Raw genomic sequence first — 18,156 nt, forward strand, 5'->3', positions numbered from 1 at the left:
TTTAAAGGTTCCGTGGATTTTTCCATATGGGGCCAGCCCGGAATGGGGCTGGATAGGTATTTTGTACTATCGTGGTTTATAAAAACAATAAAAACCTAGTTTTAAAGTAAAAAAATGTACCAAACTGGCTCACTTGAATTTGGAAAATGTTCTGAAATGGTATACAAGGTAATGGAGGCAGTGAACGAGTCTGGAAAACCTGGAAGGAACAGAAAAGAGTGTGAGTGCAAGAAATAGCTGGGCGGTAACACTATCATCCATTTTATTAAAACCCAAATTTATACAGCATCATTACGTACTAAAATATGAATGTGAAAAGAACAGAAGCAGAAAAATAATTAAGTGACTTACATAAAAATATTTACAATAATAATGATACTGTGGTCACCTGGTCTCAGACCAGCAGGCTTAAATCGTTTCAACTAGAAAAGAACACGCTACGAAAGCATACCTAGTATAGTGGTGATACTTTTGAAAATTTTGAATCCACCAAACATAATACTTGGAACAAGCAAGACGGAACGCTTTAGGAGACTCTCCGCCGCACACTCATTGCCTGGCTAGACTTCACAGTAACGGCGATTTTCGTCCGAACGTTTATAAATATGATAATAGTTAGTCATGTGTATTGAGCACGACTGGTATGACAGTTAATACAATTTAACAACACAGTTACATCCTAGCTAACCTAAGTGTTGAAAGCCTAAATAATACTAAATCGTTTGTCCGAACGGCGCACACGAGTCCGGACAAGACCGGGAGAAGGGAGAGATGAGCGTCCGTTAACAGGCAACCAGGACGACGCCCACCCACACCCTCAGACCGCAAATGACTGACAGCACTAAGGCAACTGTAGTTTTCAAAAATGGAATGTATGAAAACGTTATTGCGGACAGCTCTGCTTTATCGGGGTAGTAAAGTATGCTCTGACTTCCTATATGAACAAATGGTACGTGACACTGTCGCAAAATCTATTACTCATAATATTAGTTAAATTATCCTTAATTATTTCATAAACTAGTTTGTGCGCAGGCGATCCGCGCATGCATATAGTTATAACCTATAAATATATTTAAGATCGACTCCGCACAATTATTATTTTATATGGCTGCGTTAAAAGCAGCAAGTGTTCTAGAAATAGCAACATGATTTGTACAACAATCGATAGAGAACGACGTCATTCAAAACCGGCGGGTTTTGCCCTGATCTCGGCTCTTTCTTGTTGTTAATATTGATGTTGATGTTGTGTGTGCATGCGATCTTAACACGAGGTCCCTGCTATCGAAACAACTAGACAGCGACCGGCGGCGCCCACCAGGTGGCAGTATAGGGCTAGCTGAGGCGATTAGTAGTAGGTCTCCTGCTCTAACCACCCTCCAGGGTTACGTCTTATGTAGAACCTTCTCACCTCGTCGTAGATAAAGATCGAGAGCATGAAGGGAATTGCTGGCAACCACCACACAAACCTGCAAATTCACTCATTAGCATCATATTTCTCCAGCTCACACATCATTACAACAACACGAAAACAAAAATCATCCTCATCCTGTAGAAATCGGATTTTAATATACAAAGTGACCCAAAATGAGTGTTTCAATAGGCTCGTTTTCCTGCGAAGAAAATTGCGCGGGTTGAGCGATTTGAGATTTTTTATAGGAAATTCTGAACAGTTAAGACTTGAACTTGTAGAACTTGAAAACAACTTTGCATTTTCAAAAAATCAATTTACATCATAGATTCCAAATATTTTTGCTTCAAATCTAAAGCACAATTTATCACAAAATATTCAGAAAAGGATTGTGCTTCAAAGAACATCAGCTTTCTGGCACAATGTTGAACTTGAAAAAAAATTTGTTTTATTTTAGTTTGATGAAAGTGGAACCTGAATTTCTCACAGAATAATCATAAAACTATTCGGGTTAAAAAAAATAAAATTCTTGTGCTGAACCTTGTAAAACTTAAAAAGCGAATAAAAAAAACAAGACAAATTTAGAAAAAATCCACCTATGTCGTAGATTTCAAATACATGTCTCTGAAATTTTTCACAGAACATTCAGAGCCTCAAAGGAAATCAAGATTCTTGTTCAGAACGCGAAGACTTCAGCCTGAAATTTGAAGGTAAATTTTTCACAAAACATTCCTAAAAGTAGTTTTTTTCAAAAGAAATAAATAATTTTCGCTGAAATTGGAAGCACAGGACATTAAAAAATATATTATGTTTCAACGGAAATTAAGATTCTTGTTCAGAACATTGTCGAACTCAAAAAGCGAAATTATTCATTTTGATCTATAAAAAGGTAGGATTTAGGTAGATTTACGAAAAATCAACTTTTGCGTTAGATTTCAAAGGCTTTAGCCTGAAATTTGAAGCTAAATTTTTCACAAAACATTCAGAACAGTGTTTTTTTTTCCAAGGGAAATAAATAATTTTCGCTGAAATTGTAGGCACAGAACATTCAGAAAAATATTATGTTTCAATGGAAATCAAAATTCGTCTGCAGATCCTTGTCGAACTTAAAAACCAATTTATTCATTTTGGTCCAGAAAAAGGTAGTAGGTAAATTTACTAAAAATTAACTTCCACCATAGACTTTAGTCTCAAATTTGAAGCTAAATTTCTTACAGAACATTCAGAAAAATATTTTGCTTCAAAGCAAATCATTTTTTTCACCCCTCAAAAAAGCGATTTTTTTTTATTTTCGTCTGTAGAAAGGTAGGTAAATTTACGAAAAATCAACTTTCCCAGTAGATTTCAAAGACGTTAGCCTGAAATTTGAAGCAAAGTTTTCACAAAACATTCAGATAAGTGTTCTGATTCAAAGAAAATGAAGCTTTCAACGCAAAATCTTATTAAACTTTAAAAACTATTTTTTTTTATTCCTTAACAATTTTTTTAGCGTCTTAAAATTCAAGGTAGGGTTTTTTCGCGGCTTAAGCGGACTACTAATTTTTGGAATAAGAAAACATTATTTGTCCTCTTAAGCAGCGAAAAAAATCCCTTCATTCGGACAAGTATTCTTCTTCAAAGGAAATCAATCTTCTAGTCCAGAATCCTATAAAACTTGAAAAACAAGTTTTTCAAAATTTTTGTACGATAGAAAAGTACATTCACAAAAAAATCGATTTTCGTTATAGATTTCAAATACTTCTGCCTGAAATTTGAAGCTGCTTTCCTGCATGTGACAAGAGTGCAATGTTAATTAAAAAATGTTCTTACTTTAGCGGGAACATGCGAAGTCCCTTGTCCATTCCTGGTGTGTAGGACAGGAAGCAAGCCAGAGCGGTTTCGAAAACGAGTCCGAAATTTAGAGCCCAGTTTCTCATGCCCTGATGCACAATCGAGTTGCGTCTGGTTTTGCAGACGATCAAATCTGCCCATTGCACAATCACAATGGAGACAAAGAACGCGGTATGGCAAGTGTATTCCAAAACTTTTCTATCCTTGTAGGTCTAGACGGAATGTAAATTTCCATCAGTTAAAGGATCTGTCTTTTAAGGTGAATATATCCGACTTACCCATTCCTGCCCATAGGAATCGGGCAAATCATTGATAGCTTTCGAATCCCACTGCTTTCTGATACCAAACAGTTTCATCGGCAAAAATCCATTCTCAGCCATAATGACAAAGTAGACGAAGAATCCGGCAGCTGCCTGGATCATTCCGATTTGTCCATAAGCCATTGAAATCAATCTAAATGAGAAAAACAAACACACCACATTAATATGAGTGAAATAAGGCCAAAGCCGCGAATTTTAAGCAAACTGATGATGAGTTTTCTTAAAACTCGCTAACACACATAAAAACAACGAACATTTGCTCATAAACTAGCATGCGACATGCAAAGCAAGCCCCAATGATCACTTTTCCGAGTATTCAACACTCGGCCTAAAGTTAGCGATACTTCTGCTTCAATTTTGTCGGAATCAAGTTGCGTGGACAATAATTCAATTGAGTGTTACTTTGAAAACAGCAAAAATCAAAAGCGCTGTAATATAAAACCAATAAAATAGATAGAAAAAAACGCTCCGTCTACTTGGTCAGTACTGAAAATCCAAGGCTTCGTGCGCGCAAAAGTCACAGAGACATGCTGCAGCCAGTAACAATACCTCTATACAGTGTTTTGAATCGTTCATTCAACTCAACATATTGAAGGTAAACAAAAATACCCTTTAGCAGAACTTTCTGAAACATACAGAGTCAACGAAGAAAGATATGGCGTAAGCGGTCGGTCTGCAAATGCCCCTATTACACAATGTGGTTCAAATCGAGGCATTAGAAATTGCAAGGCAGATAAAGCAAATTTCTTGAAGAGATTGAAAGTTCAACCAGAAAATCTTAACCACTGGCTCTAATTTTTTAGGAGTTAAATTTGCCAAAACTAGCATTTTGAAATGTTAATCTCACTTATGGAAACATGAGCTGTTGGCTGAAGGTAAATTCTCCTATAACTTCATTCCATGATTTTTGGTGAGTTCTGTACGAAAAGTTGCTTTTGCTGGAACGCGATAGAATGCACAGTTTTCGAGCAAAATTAATTTAGAAAATGCTAATTTTTCGCAGAAATATGGGTTTTATTGAGCAGCGAAACATGAAAAGTACTTCACTTAATAGAAATAGTCACACTGCCAACCAAAAATTCAATTGATTTTTGCGTTTAAGGCCAGATTGTTTTTTCGTAAACCCAAAAGCTCCAAAAATCCAGATCGTGAGCAAAAATTGGCTCTAATCATCTTTGCTGTACGTTTTTAATTTCTAAAAAAAAACAATCGAAATGTGGATGATTTTTGCACAAGAAGTTGCTTTTGTTGAAACAAGCCAGAATGCACGGTTTTTGAGCAAAATTAACTTAAAAAAAAGAGGAGAATTTATCGCAAAATATGGCTTTTTTGCTTTAAGCGAAACATAAAAAGTAACAGAAATGGTCACACTTTCAACTAAAATGTCAATTGATTTTTGCGTTTCAAGCCAGAATGTTTTTTTCGTAAACCTAAAAGTTCTAATTGGATCTAATCATCTTTGCTGAAAAAACAGCAATCCTAATATGGATAATTTTTGCACGAAAAGTTGCTTTTATTGAAACACGATAGAATACACGGTTTTCGAGCAAAATTAACTTAAAAAAAGCGAATTTATCACAAAAATATGCCTTTTCTTGAGCAGCAAAACATAAAAAGTTACAGAAAGTTAGAAGAGTTACACTTTCAACTAAAAAGTCAATTGATTTTTGCGTTTGAAGCCAGAATGTTTTTTTCGCCAACCCAAAAGTTCTAAAAGTCCAGATCCTGAGCAAAAATTGACCCTAATCGTATTATACTATTTATTTGCAATTTCCGAAAAAATGCGATCAAACCATGGATGATTTCCGCACGTAAAGTTACTCTTGTTGAAACACGATAGAATGCACGATTTTCAAGCAAAATTAAGCATTAGAAAATGCGAATTTACCACTAAAATTTAGCTTTTATTGAGCAGCGAAACAAAGAAAGTAACAGAAACAGCGACACATTCAAGTAAAAAGTCAATTGCTTTTTCAGTTTGAACCCAAAAAATACTGTTCTGGATCAAAAAATGACTCTAATCGTGTTATATTTGTTTGCAACTTCTGAAACAGGACAATGAAAATATGATACTTTTTGCACGAAAAGTTGCTTGTGTAGAAATACAATAAAATACACAGTTTTCAGGAAAAATCTAAAAAACCACATTTTAGCAGGAAAATATAAAAAGGAACACAATAATATACATTTTTAAATACAGAAGTGAGTTCGCGTTATTTGACTGCTCTGAGTAGCTCATTCAAGTTCATTTCTATCGACAAAAAGTCCCATTTCCAAATCAGACGTAAAATTACATTTTATCGGTTTTTTTCAAAAGTTCAGCGCTCCTTCTGCTCCATGAAACCTAGGACACAGTGAGAAAATGACCCTCACTCAACCACCTCATTTTCCAGTCACAATAATATTTTCTATTGCTTGAACATCAATTGCAAAACATGGTGCTGATATCCAGATTGCTTTAATTATCCAGAAATTTCAAATACTTAGATCAGAAACATTGTGTAGAGCGCAAAATAGAGTCGCTAAAACGAAAAAAGTATATAAAAACTTAAATTTTCGAATCCTACCATGGGAATAGTAGTAATTCGAAAGTTCCAAACCATCCATCCAAATTAAAATTAATGAAAAACCAGAGAAATTAAAAAAAAATCGATAATATCCCGATGTAACAAGACAAATTAATCCTAAAACAATCTACAGATTTACGCCTAAAGTCAGGCGAATGTTTTAGTGCAAAACAATAGAGATCATTGAAATTAAACAATCAAAAAAACCTCTTTTTTACTCAAGAGCATACCCTCATCTCTTACCATTGTGAGAATGGACACCCCAAACGACGGCGGAGTGTGTTCACATGGGATGCAGCTTAAATTTACAGCACATCTATAGTTTCTAGAGTCTAGTGAACAAGATCTAAGAGAACTGTCTACGGAACATTGAACAGAACAAGACCGGTGTTCTGCGATTCGCAGATTAAACTAGAACTGCTCTACAAAATGCTAGAACTGTTCAATTACACAAACTATACCTCGGCATTATAGAAATATGGTTACTCTAAAGACGTTACCCTAAGGGAAACATAGTCTAATGTTCTACTAAGTACCTACAATAGTGGGAATCATTGCTGATTGCTCAAAAGAACATTAATCGCATCGGTTTAATGGATTAATGTGTCGGCTGAACTGAAATGAGTACCCACCGAAAGGAAATCTGCGCGTAAAAGCCAATAAGCAAATTTGGTTACTTTGTCTTCTAATTTCACAAAAAAATAGTAATACTAAGCAAAACGTGAAGAATAGATAGTTAATAGCCGATCGACCTACAGTAAACTGAAAAATAACTCAAATTTGGTAGTTTTAATAAAGCAAGGTTTTTTAACTTTTTTTAAACTTTTCCACACGCTTGTACTATCACCAGGCTGATTTAGAACTATAGATCAAACTTCTAGGGATTGTTCAGTGCAACAATAGAAGAAATTTGAGTTTTAGGCACCTCCATGACCGGTTTCGAGCCCACTAGCTATCATCAGCTTCACTTCCTATAACGCTTGTTCATCAATTGCTTGGTCATCGAAAAATCGCATTTAGAACCTTACAAGGTGAGACACGGATTGCATGTGCATTTAGAAAGCAAAAATTAAAGGCAAAAACTGAAAACAGCACCAACTTGCTGCGGCAATGTTCAAAAATCTATCTGGAAAAAGGCTCTTGAATTAGGGTATCTAAATTTGCAGCATATTCAAGCTAAACCTTCCTTTATGGGTTCTGAATACCGCATATCGATTTTTGGTTTGCTAATCAAATAAACGCATTTAGAGCCTTGTAAAGCAAAAACCTGAAAATAGCCCTTAACGCGGAGAAATTCAAAAATGCACTTTGATAAAACCACTTCAATTAACGCCATGAAATTCACATGAGATGGAAACAAAGTCTTCTTTAATCGAGTGCTGAAGACGGCGACTCGATCACTTGACTAGTTATCGAAAAAATACATTTATAACCTAACAAAGAAACACAGCAGCAAAGCGACAATGCTCAAAAGTTAATTGTGAATAAACACTTGATCCAACGCAACGAAATTCGCAGGAAATTCAAACAAAGTCTTCTTTTATCGCGTGCTGCAGAGGGCGAGTCGATCTATTGCCCCGTTATCGAAAAAATATCTATTCACAGCACTAAACGGGAAAAAAAATAATTTTGAAAAAACCACTTCAATCGACGCAACGAAATTCACATGATACTCAGAAAAAACCTTCCTTTACCGCGTGCGAAAGAGGTCATGTCGATTTCATGCCCCGTTATCAAAGAAACAGTTTTTGACCCTTGCAATGTAAAAAAATTAAAACGGCACCAAACGCGGCAAAGTTGAAAAATTAATTTTGAAAAAACCACTTGAACCAACTCAAAGAAATGCCCATGATATTCAAAAAAAGCCGTTCTGCATCTCTGAATCTGAAAAAAAAAACGATTTTGAACGTTGCAATGAAATAAACTGAAAACCGCACCAAACAAGGCAACGTTCAAAAACTTATTTAAAAAATTCACTTTAATCGACGTAAGCGCGTGCTAAATAGACGAGTCGATTTCTTGCTTCGTTATCAAACGTTTTAACTTTGCAATTTAAAAAATCGAAAACCGCGCCAAACGCTCAAATTTCAAAAATCAACTCAACTAAATTTACATTATACTCGAACAAAGCCATCCTTTATAGCATACGAAAGAGGGGACGTCGATCTCATGCCCCATTATTAGCAAAACGGTTTTTGTACAGTGACTGTAGGTTTTTGAACCTTACAAATTAAAAAAACTGAAAACAGCACCAAACGCGGCAATGTTCCACAATCAATTTTGAATAAACCATTTTAATGAACGTAAATTCATACGATGTACAAGCAAACACCTTCCGTTATCGCTGGCTAAAGACGGCGAGTCAATCTTGAATTAAAGCATCAATGCAAAAAAAACGAAATTCGCACCAATCGCTTGAGCAACATTCAAAATTTAATTTTGAAAAAACCTCTCAAATCAACGAAACAAAATTCACATGTAATTAAAAAAATCGCATCTTTATCGCGAGCTAAAGAGGGAGAGTCGCTCTCTTGTCTGGTCATCTAAAAAACGCATTATGAACCTTACCAGGCAAAACCCCAAAAACCACACCAGACGCTACAAAGTTCAAAAATTAATTTTGAAAAAACCTCTTTAATCAACGCAATGAAATTCACAAGATATTCGAACAAAATCATCCTTTATCGCGGGCTAAAGAAGGCGAGTCGATCTCTTGTCCCGTTATCGAAAAATCTGGTTGTTAACCTTGCAATTTAAAAAAAGGAGATCGGCACGAAACGCAGCAATCTTCAAACATAAATTAAAAAAAAAAAAACAACTGGAATCAACGCAACGAAATTTGTACTATATTAAAAGAAATCCTTCCTTAATCGCTTGTTCAAGTCACTAAGTGGATCTTTATTATCGACAAAAAGGCAAGTCGAACATGGCAATGAAAAAAAAAACCGAAAACAGTATAAAACGGTGGAAAGTTCTAAAATTCATTTTCAAAAACATGATTGAATCAACGCAACGAACTTCACATGCTATTCAAACAAAGCCTTCCTTGATCGCATACTAACGAAGACAAGTGGATTTCTTGCCTGGTTATCAAAAAGCCATTTTGAACGTTGCACGACAAAAAACCCGAAAACAGCACCAAAAGCTACAAGGCTCAAAAAGTGATTTTGAAAAAACCGTCTCAATCAGCGCCAAGAAATTCGCAGTTTTAACAACTTAGAACACGAGAAAACAGATGTTCCCACCCAAACCAACTTATAGTCCGTACTCAGAAGACCTTTCCGGACATGACTTCTTATTTGCTTAAATTCGTTTTCCATTGTTGCACTGAACAATCCCTAGAAGGTGAATTCCATGATTCAGAATCACCCTGTATGATCGCCGTAACCGGAATTCGCTTCACAAACATCTTCAGTGCCGAGGTAACGATTGTGTTGGTGCCAGGCCATGACGACACCACTGCAGTCAGTACATTTACATCACAAGAAATTAAATCGGTACCAGAACCAACTTTTTGCCAAATACTCAACTTCAACAACCAGTAAAAACCATCAAAATGTTCATTTAAAAAAAATTACAATAAAATTAACTGGAGTTTGCAAGATTGTGATTATTTTGAATAGTGCCCAGACACATTTTATTGAGGTTTAACTATAGCAGAATGTTACTGAGAAAAAATGGTGAACAGAGCATCAATTTATCAAAATAAAAAAATTTCCAATTTGAAAAATTTGCACAAAAACGTGTTAAAAATACTCCATAGCCTGACTGGGGGTTTGGAAAAGCTCAAAATCAGCAGTCAAACCAGTGAAGTAACTTTTCATGCAAAACGTTAAGGCAAAAATTTAGCTCCAGTACCGAATGAAAAAATCCTTGTTGAGTAAATGTAGTTTTAGACCCACCTGCGGTTAACCAGGTTGTCCCTGTATGGGTCGCGAGGTTGCCTTTTCATTATGTCGCTCTCCGGAGCCTCGTAGGCCAAAGAAATAGCAGGCACCTATATAGAAGAAAACGCGCCAAGCGCCGCCAAACACACAGTTAGTAAATTAGATGGTCATGCATATTTTTCTTTTTTTTTGATTCATGGTTTTATTGGTTTCTGGTCAGTTTAGTCGAGAATAGTGTGTAGAGAGGCATTAAGGAGAGTGGTCGATCTCAACGCACGTATGGCTTGGTCCGGCTTCTGATTGAAACCAATGCAGCACGCGTGCGAATGATTCATTAGTCAAAATAATAACTGAAACGAAGCAGGAAATAAAAAAGCAATAAATCAATAGATATCGATCGATGAGTGACCAATGAATGAGATCAGAGCGTTGTGCTTGCTAACTACTCGCATCCAACACAACAATGCTCGTCTCGAATCGGTGTTACATTGCGAACAAAACAAACACACAAGCACTAATCAGTACCATGGAAATGTTTCGCATACGCGGTGGATTTACAAAAAGCGTATGTAAATGATTGTGATTTTCCACACTGACATCCGATTGGCACTGGGATGTAAATGGGAACCCGCGGAACAAAGCAGAAGTTATCGCCAAGTATTCAGACAAAATCTGAACGTTTACTTTACATACACACCAACACCTAAGTCGCCGTACAGCTTTTTCAATTGGTTCACCCAAAACAAATCACAAGGCTCTATAATACACTCGACCAAACCACTTTGATCACTCTCTATTTTAAAGCACTTTAATCTGGAACTGGAAATAGAGAGCAATCAAAGCCCTTTGGTATCGGCCACAATATCGATTACGAGCACATCATTTGAATGGTCAGCTCATTTCTTTACCAGGAGTAGGAAAAGACCACGAGCACTTTTCCATTACCTTTCATTCACTAATTTATCTTTGAAAGGATCTCGAGGACGCCTCTTCATGATATCAGTCTCTGCATTCTCATAGGCCAATGATATGGCAGGTACCTGTGTGTTGACCAAAAAAATAATTGAAATCCAAAATTCAACCATGACTACACCCATTAATAAGAGGACAAAGTCGTACAGTGTGTAGATAAAGTAAGACGAGTAAAATCCATTTCGTTTTTTTTTCCTTTTTTTGTGGGAACGGGGGTGAGCCTTTTTAATCGAGTGAAAAACAATTTCAAATGACTCGAAAAATGAAAACGCCGCGGTTAGTTGATATCTGAGATCTACAGAGTGTTTTCTCGTAAGCTGACATTAGAATGACCAAGAACTTTATGTCCGAAAACGGTGAATAGTGGCGTAAATACTAAAGTCGTTATTACTCAATTTTTTTAAATGTGAAGTTTAAAGGGGTAAATGTCAAATTTTAGACCCTATATAGGGTGTTTTTTAATAAATGTCCGATATTTTACCTGACTATTCCTTAGGTATTTTGAATATAAAAAGTCCATGGGTCCGCTAGGACTTACTTATCGAGCACATGATCTGAAAAACTGTTTCGAATTTTCGTTCGAAGTAAACTTAGTAGTTGGTGGTTTTCGAACATGAAAAATTTAAATTTGGTCTTCGTTTTGCTCTTACATATACAGGGTAATTCAAAATTGACGTCCTTTAGTTTCGTTCCTTTTAAAGGGTTTATAATGGCTCACCTGGCGAGTACGAGAAAAATATTGACAACATTCATTAAAAAATTTCTAGAATAAATTAACAGTTGAAAATGTCAACTTTGTTAACAAGTATTATTTTGAAATGGTCCCATGTTTGATTGGAATACTTAAACATTCGAAAAGAAACGTTACGATATTTTCTTCAAATAATGAAACTATCTTATGTTAAAAAAGTACTCTTCTATAATCTTTTGCTGAAAATTCAAAGCGGCAACGATGTTTTTCTCATTATCAGGCAATGGATCTATCTTAAAAAACATAGGTTCTTCTATTTAAAACAAGAGACTTAATTTCAGATTTTTAAAATTTGTGGGATAATAAACAACTTTTGCATTTACCAGTTTCCGCCACTTTTTGAAACAAATAATTAATAGTCAAACAAATGTCCTTAGTTTATACACAAGAAGTATTATTTAAGAAGAGATTAATTCCATAACAGTATCTGAAAGCCAATTTGGCAAAACTAATGGGCTCGAATTTTTCCAACAAAAAATTAGATTTACATTAAAAAATGATTAATCGAAAAAAAAATAGAAAAAGACTGGACTGACGTTGAAAATAAACACTCAACAGTGTACTTTCCGACAAACATGTATCGCAGTGATCAGCAGTGATCTAACAGTATGATGAAGAATCAGTGTCTATGGCGCTTTCCATATAAGAACACTAATTGCTAGGGTGACGTTACGATGAACTTTGAATGAATAAGTTGCCGTTATTGCAAAACCAAACTAAAAAGTTGCGCATCTAAAACGAATCATACCACTAGGAGTTAAATGGTAAGTGCTAAGCGATGCGAGCTACGCGATTCTGCGTGACTGAGGAAAGTATTTGGGTGTGTGAGTGTGTCGGATCTGTATTGATTGAACAATCACTATTCTATTAAATAAAAGTGGAATTTTTCGGTCGTGCAGGCATCAGAACCGTATATGATTAGTAAACGATCAATAGCTATGAGTCCTCGAACGGAAGCACCCATCACCACCCTTGATTATTATCAGCACAAACACGAAAAATTGTTAGTTGCCCCAAAAACTCCCAGATAACACACAAATAAATAAAATAAAAGAAACTACACCTAGCGTTGACGAGTTTATCGTAAAAAGGGTTTCTAGGCTGCCTCTTCATTATATCAGACTCAGCTTCCTCATATGCCAAAGAAATAGCGGGCACCTTGTCGGGAAAATAAAAAACAGAACAGTGAAAGTAAATAAAAGGAAACATACATATAAAGTTCTTTTCCCATAAGATTGCTTCAAATCAAAGTTTCTCCAAAAAATATATTCTCTACACAGTCAGGGTGTCCCAATGATAGAGTGAAAAAGTTTAGGCTTAACCGGTATTATTTGATTCAAAATTCAACTCAAAATAATTTTTCAGTTCTTATGTAAATTCAAATTTATTTTTGATACATAAAATGTGAGCGAAAATTGGATAGGTTTTTAGTCATTCGGCTCTAATCATGAAATTTTACATTTGTAGTGTATCATGATCATGATGATCATGATCATAGTAACAGTAAAAGTTACAGTTTGAAAGACAAATATTTTGCAAACCAAATGTTAATATAGGATCACTCGTGCCTCACCCAAATTTTTTTGTCTCTAAAGACGACGGAGAAATTTGCGATTTATCAACAACACAAAAATTTGAAATTTTATCGTTAAAGCCGAATAACAAAAAACTATCTAATTTTCGTTCGTATCTTATATAAAATTGTTTCCTACACTGCAACTTTCCTGACGCACTCTGTGTAAATGTAAATATTTTAATAATATGCGCGTTTAATAACTTTACAATATGACAATGACAATTTTGAAGCAAATAATATCGGTTAAGCGTAAACTCACTTTACTCTATTGTTGGATCACCCTGTACATACAAATGAACTTTATATGTACACAAACAAAAACACAGTAAAGTAAAAATTGAGTTAAGAAAGCCGAAAAAACTGAATAAAAGTACATTAATTCGGCATAGAAGAAATATGAAGTAAAAAGAGCTTTGTCATTGAACGTACCTGTGACTCGAGCGTATTTTAGATAATTGAGAAAATGCTACTAATACAGTATTAAATAAAAAAAATAATAGCTATTCTACTGATTCGAAATTAGGGAAGTAAATAATCGTGTCGCAAAGAAACATAATCCGAGCCTAGAATAATATAAGTGCAATTATGCGGAACAGTAGTTCTCAAAGTCTACATGCGAATAAATATAAGATGTTTATCTTCAATTTGATTAACTTTTTGGTACCTTTCGTTTACTAATTTATCGGCGTACGGATTTCGGGGGCGCCGTTTCATTATGTCCGACTCTGCTTTTTCGTAAGCTAGCGAAATGGCCGGCACCTTGTTACAATATGGTTGTGAGTACAAAAATATAACTTTTCATTTTGGAAATCTGATGCCTCATTTGCATTCAAATGGCAACGATTATCCCAAGAACACGAATTTACATTTTTCTTTTAAATCTCCATTCAACTTGGATTGCTTAGACGCCAATAACATCTTGGCATATCGTTGCATTTTCTCAAATATCACAAAAAATCAACTCAAAAAAATTAAATAAACGAACAGGTCAAAGACGCCTGATCATCAAACATTCAGTTTCAAATTTTCTGACTGTTTGAGCAAAATAAAACAAATGACATAACAAAAAAAAATGGTTTGAAATGGTACTCACCATGTCGGTTCCAAGATCAATGCAAAGGATGGTAACGGTGCCGAGTGGCAGTGGAATGTCGCACAGGATAAAGGCCAGGAATGGGGAAATTTCGGGAATGTTCGAGGTCAGAGTGTAGGCAATGGATTTTTTCAAGTTGTCGAAGATGAGCCGACCCTCCTCCACTCCCGTTACAATTGAAGCGAAATTGTCGTCTAGCAAAATCATGTCGGCAGCCTGTTTCGACACGTCCGATCCGGCAATGCCCATGGCCACGCCGATATCCGCCTTCTTCAGTGCGGGCGAATCGTTAACACCATCACCTTAAAGAGATGGAAATTGTCAGTTTAAACGATGAAAAAATTAATATTTACATTCTACGGCTGAAGGCGAATTAGAAACTACAAGTAAAGAAACAGTACGAAATATTCCAGCTATTGAAAGTAAATTAGTACGGCAAATAGATCTGAAAATCGGGACATTTCAACCCAAAAAGCTGCTGATGGCAACACCTAAAGCGGAACAGTGAACAAAATGGAAGAAATACTGCTGGATTTCTCGGTGTTACCAAATTAAAATACTCCCTAGAATCAACTTCCCATGTCAAAAGAAATAATTGAATTAATACCGCAAAAGATGATTTGGAAAACGTTTCATTCAATTTGAAGGTTCAGAGTCAAATTGGTTTTCTTGTGAAAACTGCCAAAAAATCGTCTAGGCCTGAGTACTCTAGCTTAATTTGTTTCAGAGAAATTGGCAAAATGTGGGGTTAAAACATGAAATTTTGGCTTAATTTTGCACCTAAATGTGTGATCTTAAAATGTCCCTTTTTGGGTGCTACCACCAGTTCTTCAATCATTTTCTTCTACCGCAATCAGGCGATACAAAAAGTAACTTAAATGATTCCTAAGATACACTGAACGAGGCGGAATCATTCTACTTCGCACTTTAAATGAACCGAGCAAAATCAGAAGTTTTTCTGAAATTTGGGCTTCTTCCGTGAAAACTGCCAATTTTTCCCAGTCCCTGTACCTGATATGGAGGCATGCATATTTCCACTCAACTGTGTTTTCTCATTAAAAAAAAACCGCGTCTTCCAAACTAAGGCAAACAGAAATATAAAGTTTTCATCATCCTTAGAAGACAGTTGACCCTAAAAATGATAAAAATTTCTTCAAAATCGCAACTGGAAATTCATTGATGCTAATGAGTCCGATTGAGTGGCGTACTAAGGCGGGTTTTTGTGTCTTAGTTTGAACAGTGCAGCAGATCTGATGGTCCTTCGCTTCACTTGCATGTTGCATTGATGCATAAGTAAAAATGAGGCGATTTGGAGGCGTAATGGACGTTTGAAGGTTGCGCTCTCTTTAGAGCCTGTGGTGCACGTAAGATTTTTTCTCCTGGATCAATCGGCGATTTTTTGGGAACACATCTGAACCTTTTAGGGCATGTATTTTGACCGTATCTGGCCTCCCCAAAAAAAGAAATTCAAAATTAAAACCATTTTTGTGACCCAAAACGACGAAGCTAGAATCTAAGATTTTGAGATAAGTTTTCCTTTTTATTTCTTTTCTCCTCATACCACAACAGACAAATGAATACCATCAGACAAACCACTCCAAGAAATAACATTCCCTTCGAAGCCTCAAACCCCTAATATTAAATTAAAAAAAACTTTTTGTTGCATTTAGCAAAGTACCTCAAAACTACTTACCGGTAACAGCAACAATGGCGCCCATTCGCTGACAACCCTCAACAATAATCAGTTTCTGCTGCGGGGACGTTCTGGCAAACACAATCTCAGTATGGTACCGCAAGATCTCGTCCAACTGATCCGAAGACAAATCCCTCAGATCGGAGCCGTGAACCACTGCAGCCTTAGCCTCTCTCGGGTTGACTTCGGAGACGGGGATGTTCAAACGTTGCGCAATGTCTTCAATGGTCTCGTTTCCTTCAGATATGATTCCGACTGATTTGGCGATGGCTTTGGCCGTGATGGGATGATCGCCGGTAACCATGATGACCTTGATGCCGGCACTTCGGCATTTAGCCACAGCGTCCGGAACGGCAGCTCGAGGTGGATCAATCATGGACATCAACCCAACAAATCGCAGTCCGTCCAAGGGAAAGTTGGCGTCGTCACTGTTAAATTTATAGCCAATTGGGTACTTGTCGGAAGGCATCATAAAATCGCAGAATCCCAGCACTCGTTCACCCAAACCGCCCAGCTCTAAATACGCATTGTTGAATGCCTCCTTCATCTCCTCGTCCAGGACTTTCTCCTTGCCACAGATAAAGATTGTGTTGCAGCGTTCCAGAATGCGCTCGGGGGCGCCCTTCATTACCAAAATATGACGTGGATCGTTGGGATCTTCATTCTCGTGCACAGACACTTGATACTTATTGGTCGAGTTGAAGGGGATCTCGCAAACCTTCTTGTTCTTGCGCCGAATGCTCATCACATCGCCCAACGCCAGCTCCATACATTTAAGCAGCGCGGCTTCAGATGCATCGCCATTCACTTCACGCTTCAGAATCTGAACGGCATCCTGACCAGGCTTGAACTCAGCACGATTGCAAAGGGTAGCGATACGAGAAAGCGCTTTGAACCCGGGACTGGTTCGATCGTATTGAACGCCCGACTGATCCTCAGTCGTGTCGGCCTCGATAATCTGATTATCAAACCACATGTGTGCCACAGTCATTCGGTTCTGAGTGAGAGTACCGGTTTTGTCTGAGCAAATTGTGCTGGTTGAGCCCAGAGTTTCTACAGCCTCTAAATTCTTAACTAGGCAGTTCTTTGAGGCCATCCGCTTGGCTGTGAGGGTGAGGCATACAGTGACGGTGGCCAGCAATCCTTCTGGAACATTGGCCACGATGATACCGATGAGGAAAATAACAGCATCCAACCAGTGATAACCCAGAATGAAGGCAATTAAAAAGAACGTGACTCCTAGGAAAACGGCTACGCCAGTAATAAGATGGATGAAGTGATGAATTTCTTTGGCGATGGGAGTTTCGCCGGTGTCGAGGCCGGAGGCGAGACCAGCGATTCGGCCCATTACAGTATTGTCTCCGCAACTAATAACAACACCTTTGGCGGTGCCTTCAACGGCGTTGGTGGAGAAGAAGGCCAGATTCTTCGTCTCCAGAGGGTTCTCGTGAGTGAATTCGGGGCTCCGACTCTGAGGCTCCGATTCTCCGGTCAGCGACGAGTTGTCCACTTTGAAGCCGCGCGTTTCAATAATCCGAATATCGGCAGGAATCCGGTCTCCGAATTTCACCTCCACGACATCGCCCAGAACCAAATCTTCGGCGCGAAGGGTCAACTTTTCGCCTTCTCTAAGTACAATTGCGAACTGAGGCACCATGTTTTTAAAGGACTCCATAATTTTCGAGCTTTTACTCTCCTGATAGTACGAAAATATACCTAAAACCAATTAATCACAATGAGAAAAAAAACTCTAAAAATCAACGAAAAATAGACGCACCAGTAACGATAACAACGGCGGCCAGTACGATACCCAAGAACAAATTATCATCGTTGGGTTCTTCAACGGTACTCGCCTGGATTCCATAGGCTATGAAGCACAGGATTGCACCAATCCACAATAAGAGAGCGAAACCTCCGAAGAGATTTTTACAGAATTTTATCCATTCGGGCGTTGTCCTTGGCGGGGTTAGAGCATTGGGTCCGTCCCGTTCCAAATTTTCTTTTGCTTTTGCATGACTAAGACCCTAAAGACATTATAAAAAAAACAGTCAAAAAATGG

The 18,156-nt window shown here is 37.1% G+C and overlaps 1 protein-coding gene across 12 annotated transcripts in view; it reads right to left on the reverse strand.

Moving 5' to 3' along the window:
* Positions 1-245: 245 nt before the first annotated feature.
* Positions 246-18,156, reverse strand: part of LOC109543820 (sodium/potassium-transporting ATPase subunit alpha) — a 48,768-nt gene continuing 30,857 nt past the window's right edge. For 6 of the 12 annotated variants that reach the window (XM_019913697.2, XM_019913705.2, XM_019913706.2 and 3 more), the window contains 7 exons: positions 17,875-18,121; positions 16,098-17,813; positions 14,405-14,706; positions 12,799-12,893; positions 3,517-3,691; positions 3,218-3,450; positions 246-1,466 (listed from right to left, as the gene is read on the reverse strand). In XM_019913697.2, coding sequence (XP_019769256.1) covers positions 1,346-1,466; positions 3,218-3,450; positions 3,517-3,691; positions 12,799-12,893; positions 14,405-14,706; positions 16,098-17,813; positions 17,875-18,121 — 2,889 coding nt within the window. In that variant the 3' untranslated portion in view covers positions 246-1,345. Of the gene's footprint in view, positions 1,467-3,217; positions 3,451-3,516; positions 3,692-10,027; positions 10,123-10,957; positions 11,053-12,798; positions 12,894-13,975; positions 14,071-14,404; positions 14,707-16,097; positions 17,814-17,874; positions 18,122-18,156 lie in introns of all 12 variants that reach the window. The other 6 variants (XM_019913699.2, XM_048667682.1, XM_019913702.2 and 3 more) reach the window with 3 other exon arrangements.

This window comes from Dendroctonus ponderosae, unplaced genomic scaffold, assembly GCF_020466585.1.
Source record: "Dendroctonus ponderosae isolate FM_Combo_2020 unplaced genomic scaffold, Dpon_F_20191213v2 Dpon_F_20191213_6, whole genome shotgun sequence".
Lineage (NCBI taxonomy): Eukaryota > Metazoa > Arthropoda > Insecta > Coleoptera > Curculionidae > Dendroctonus > Dendroctonus ponderosae.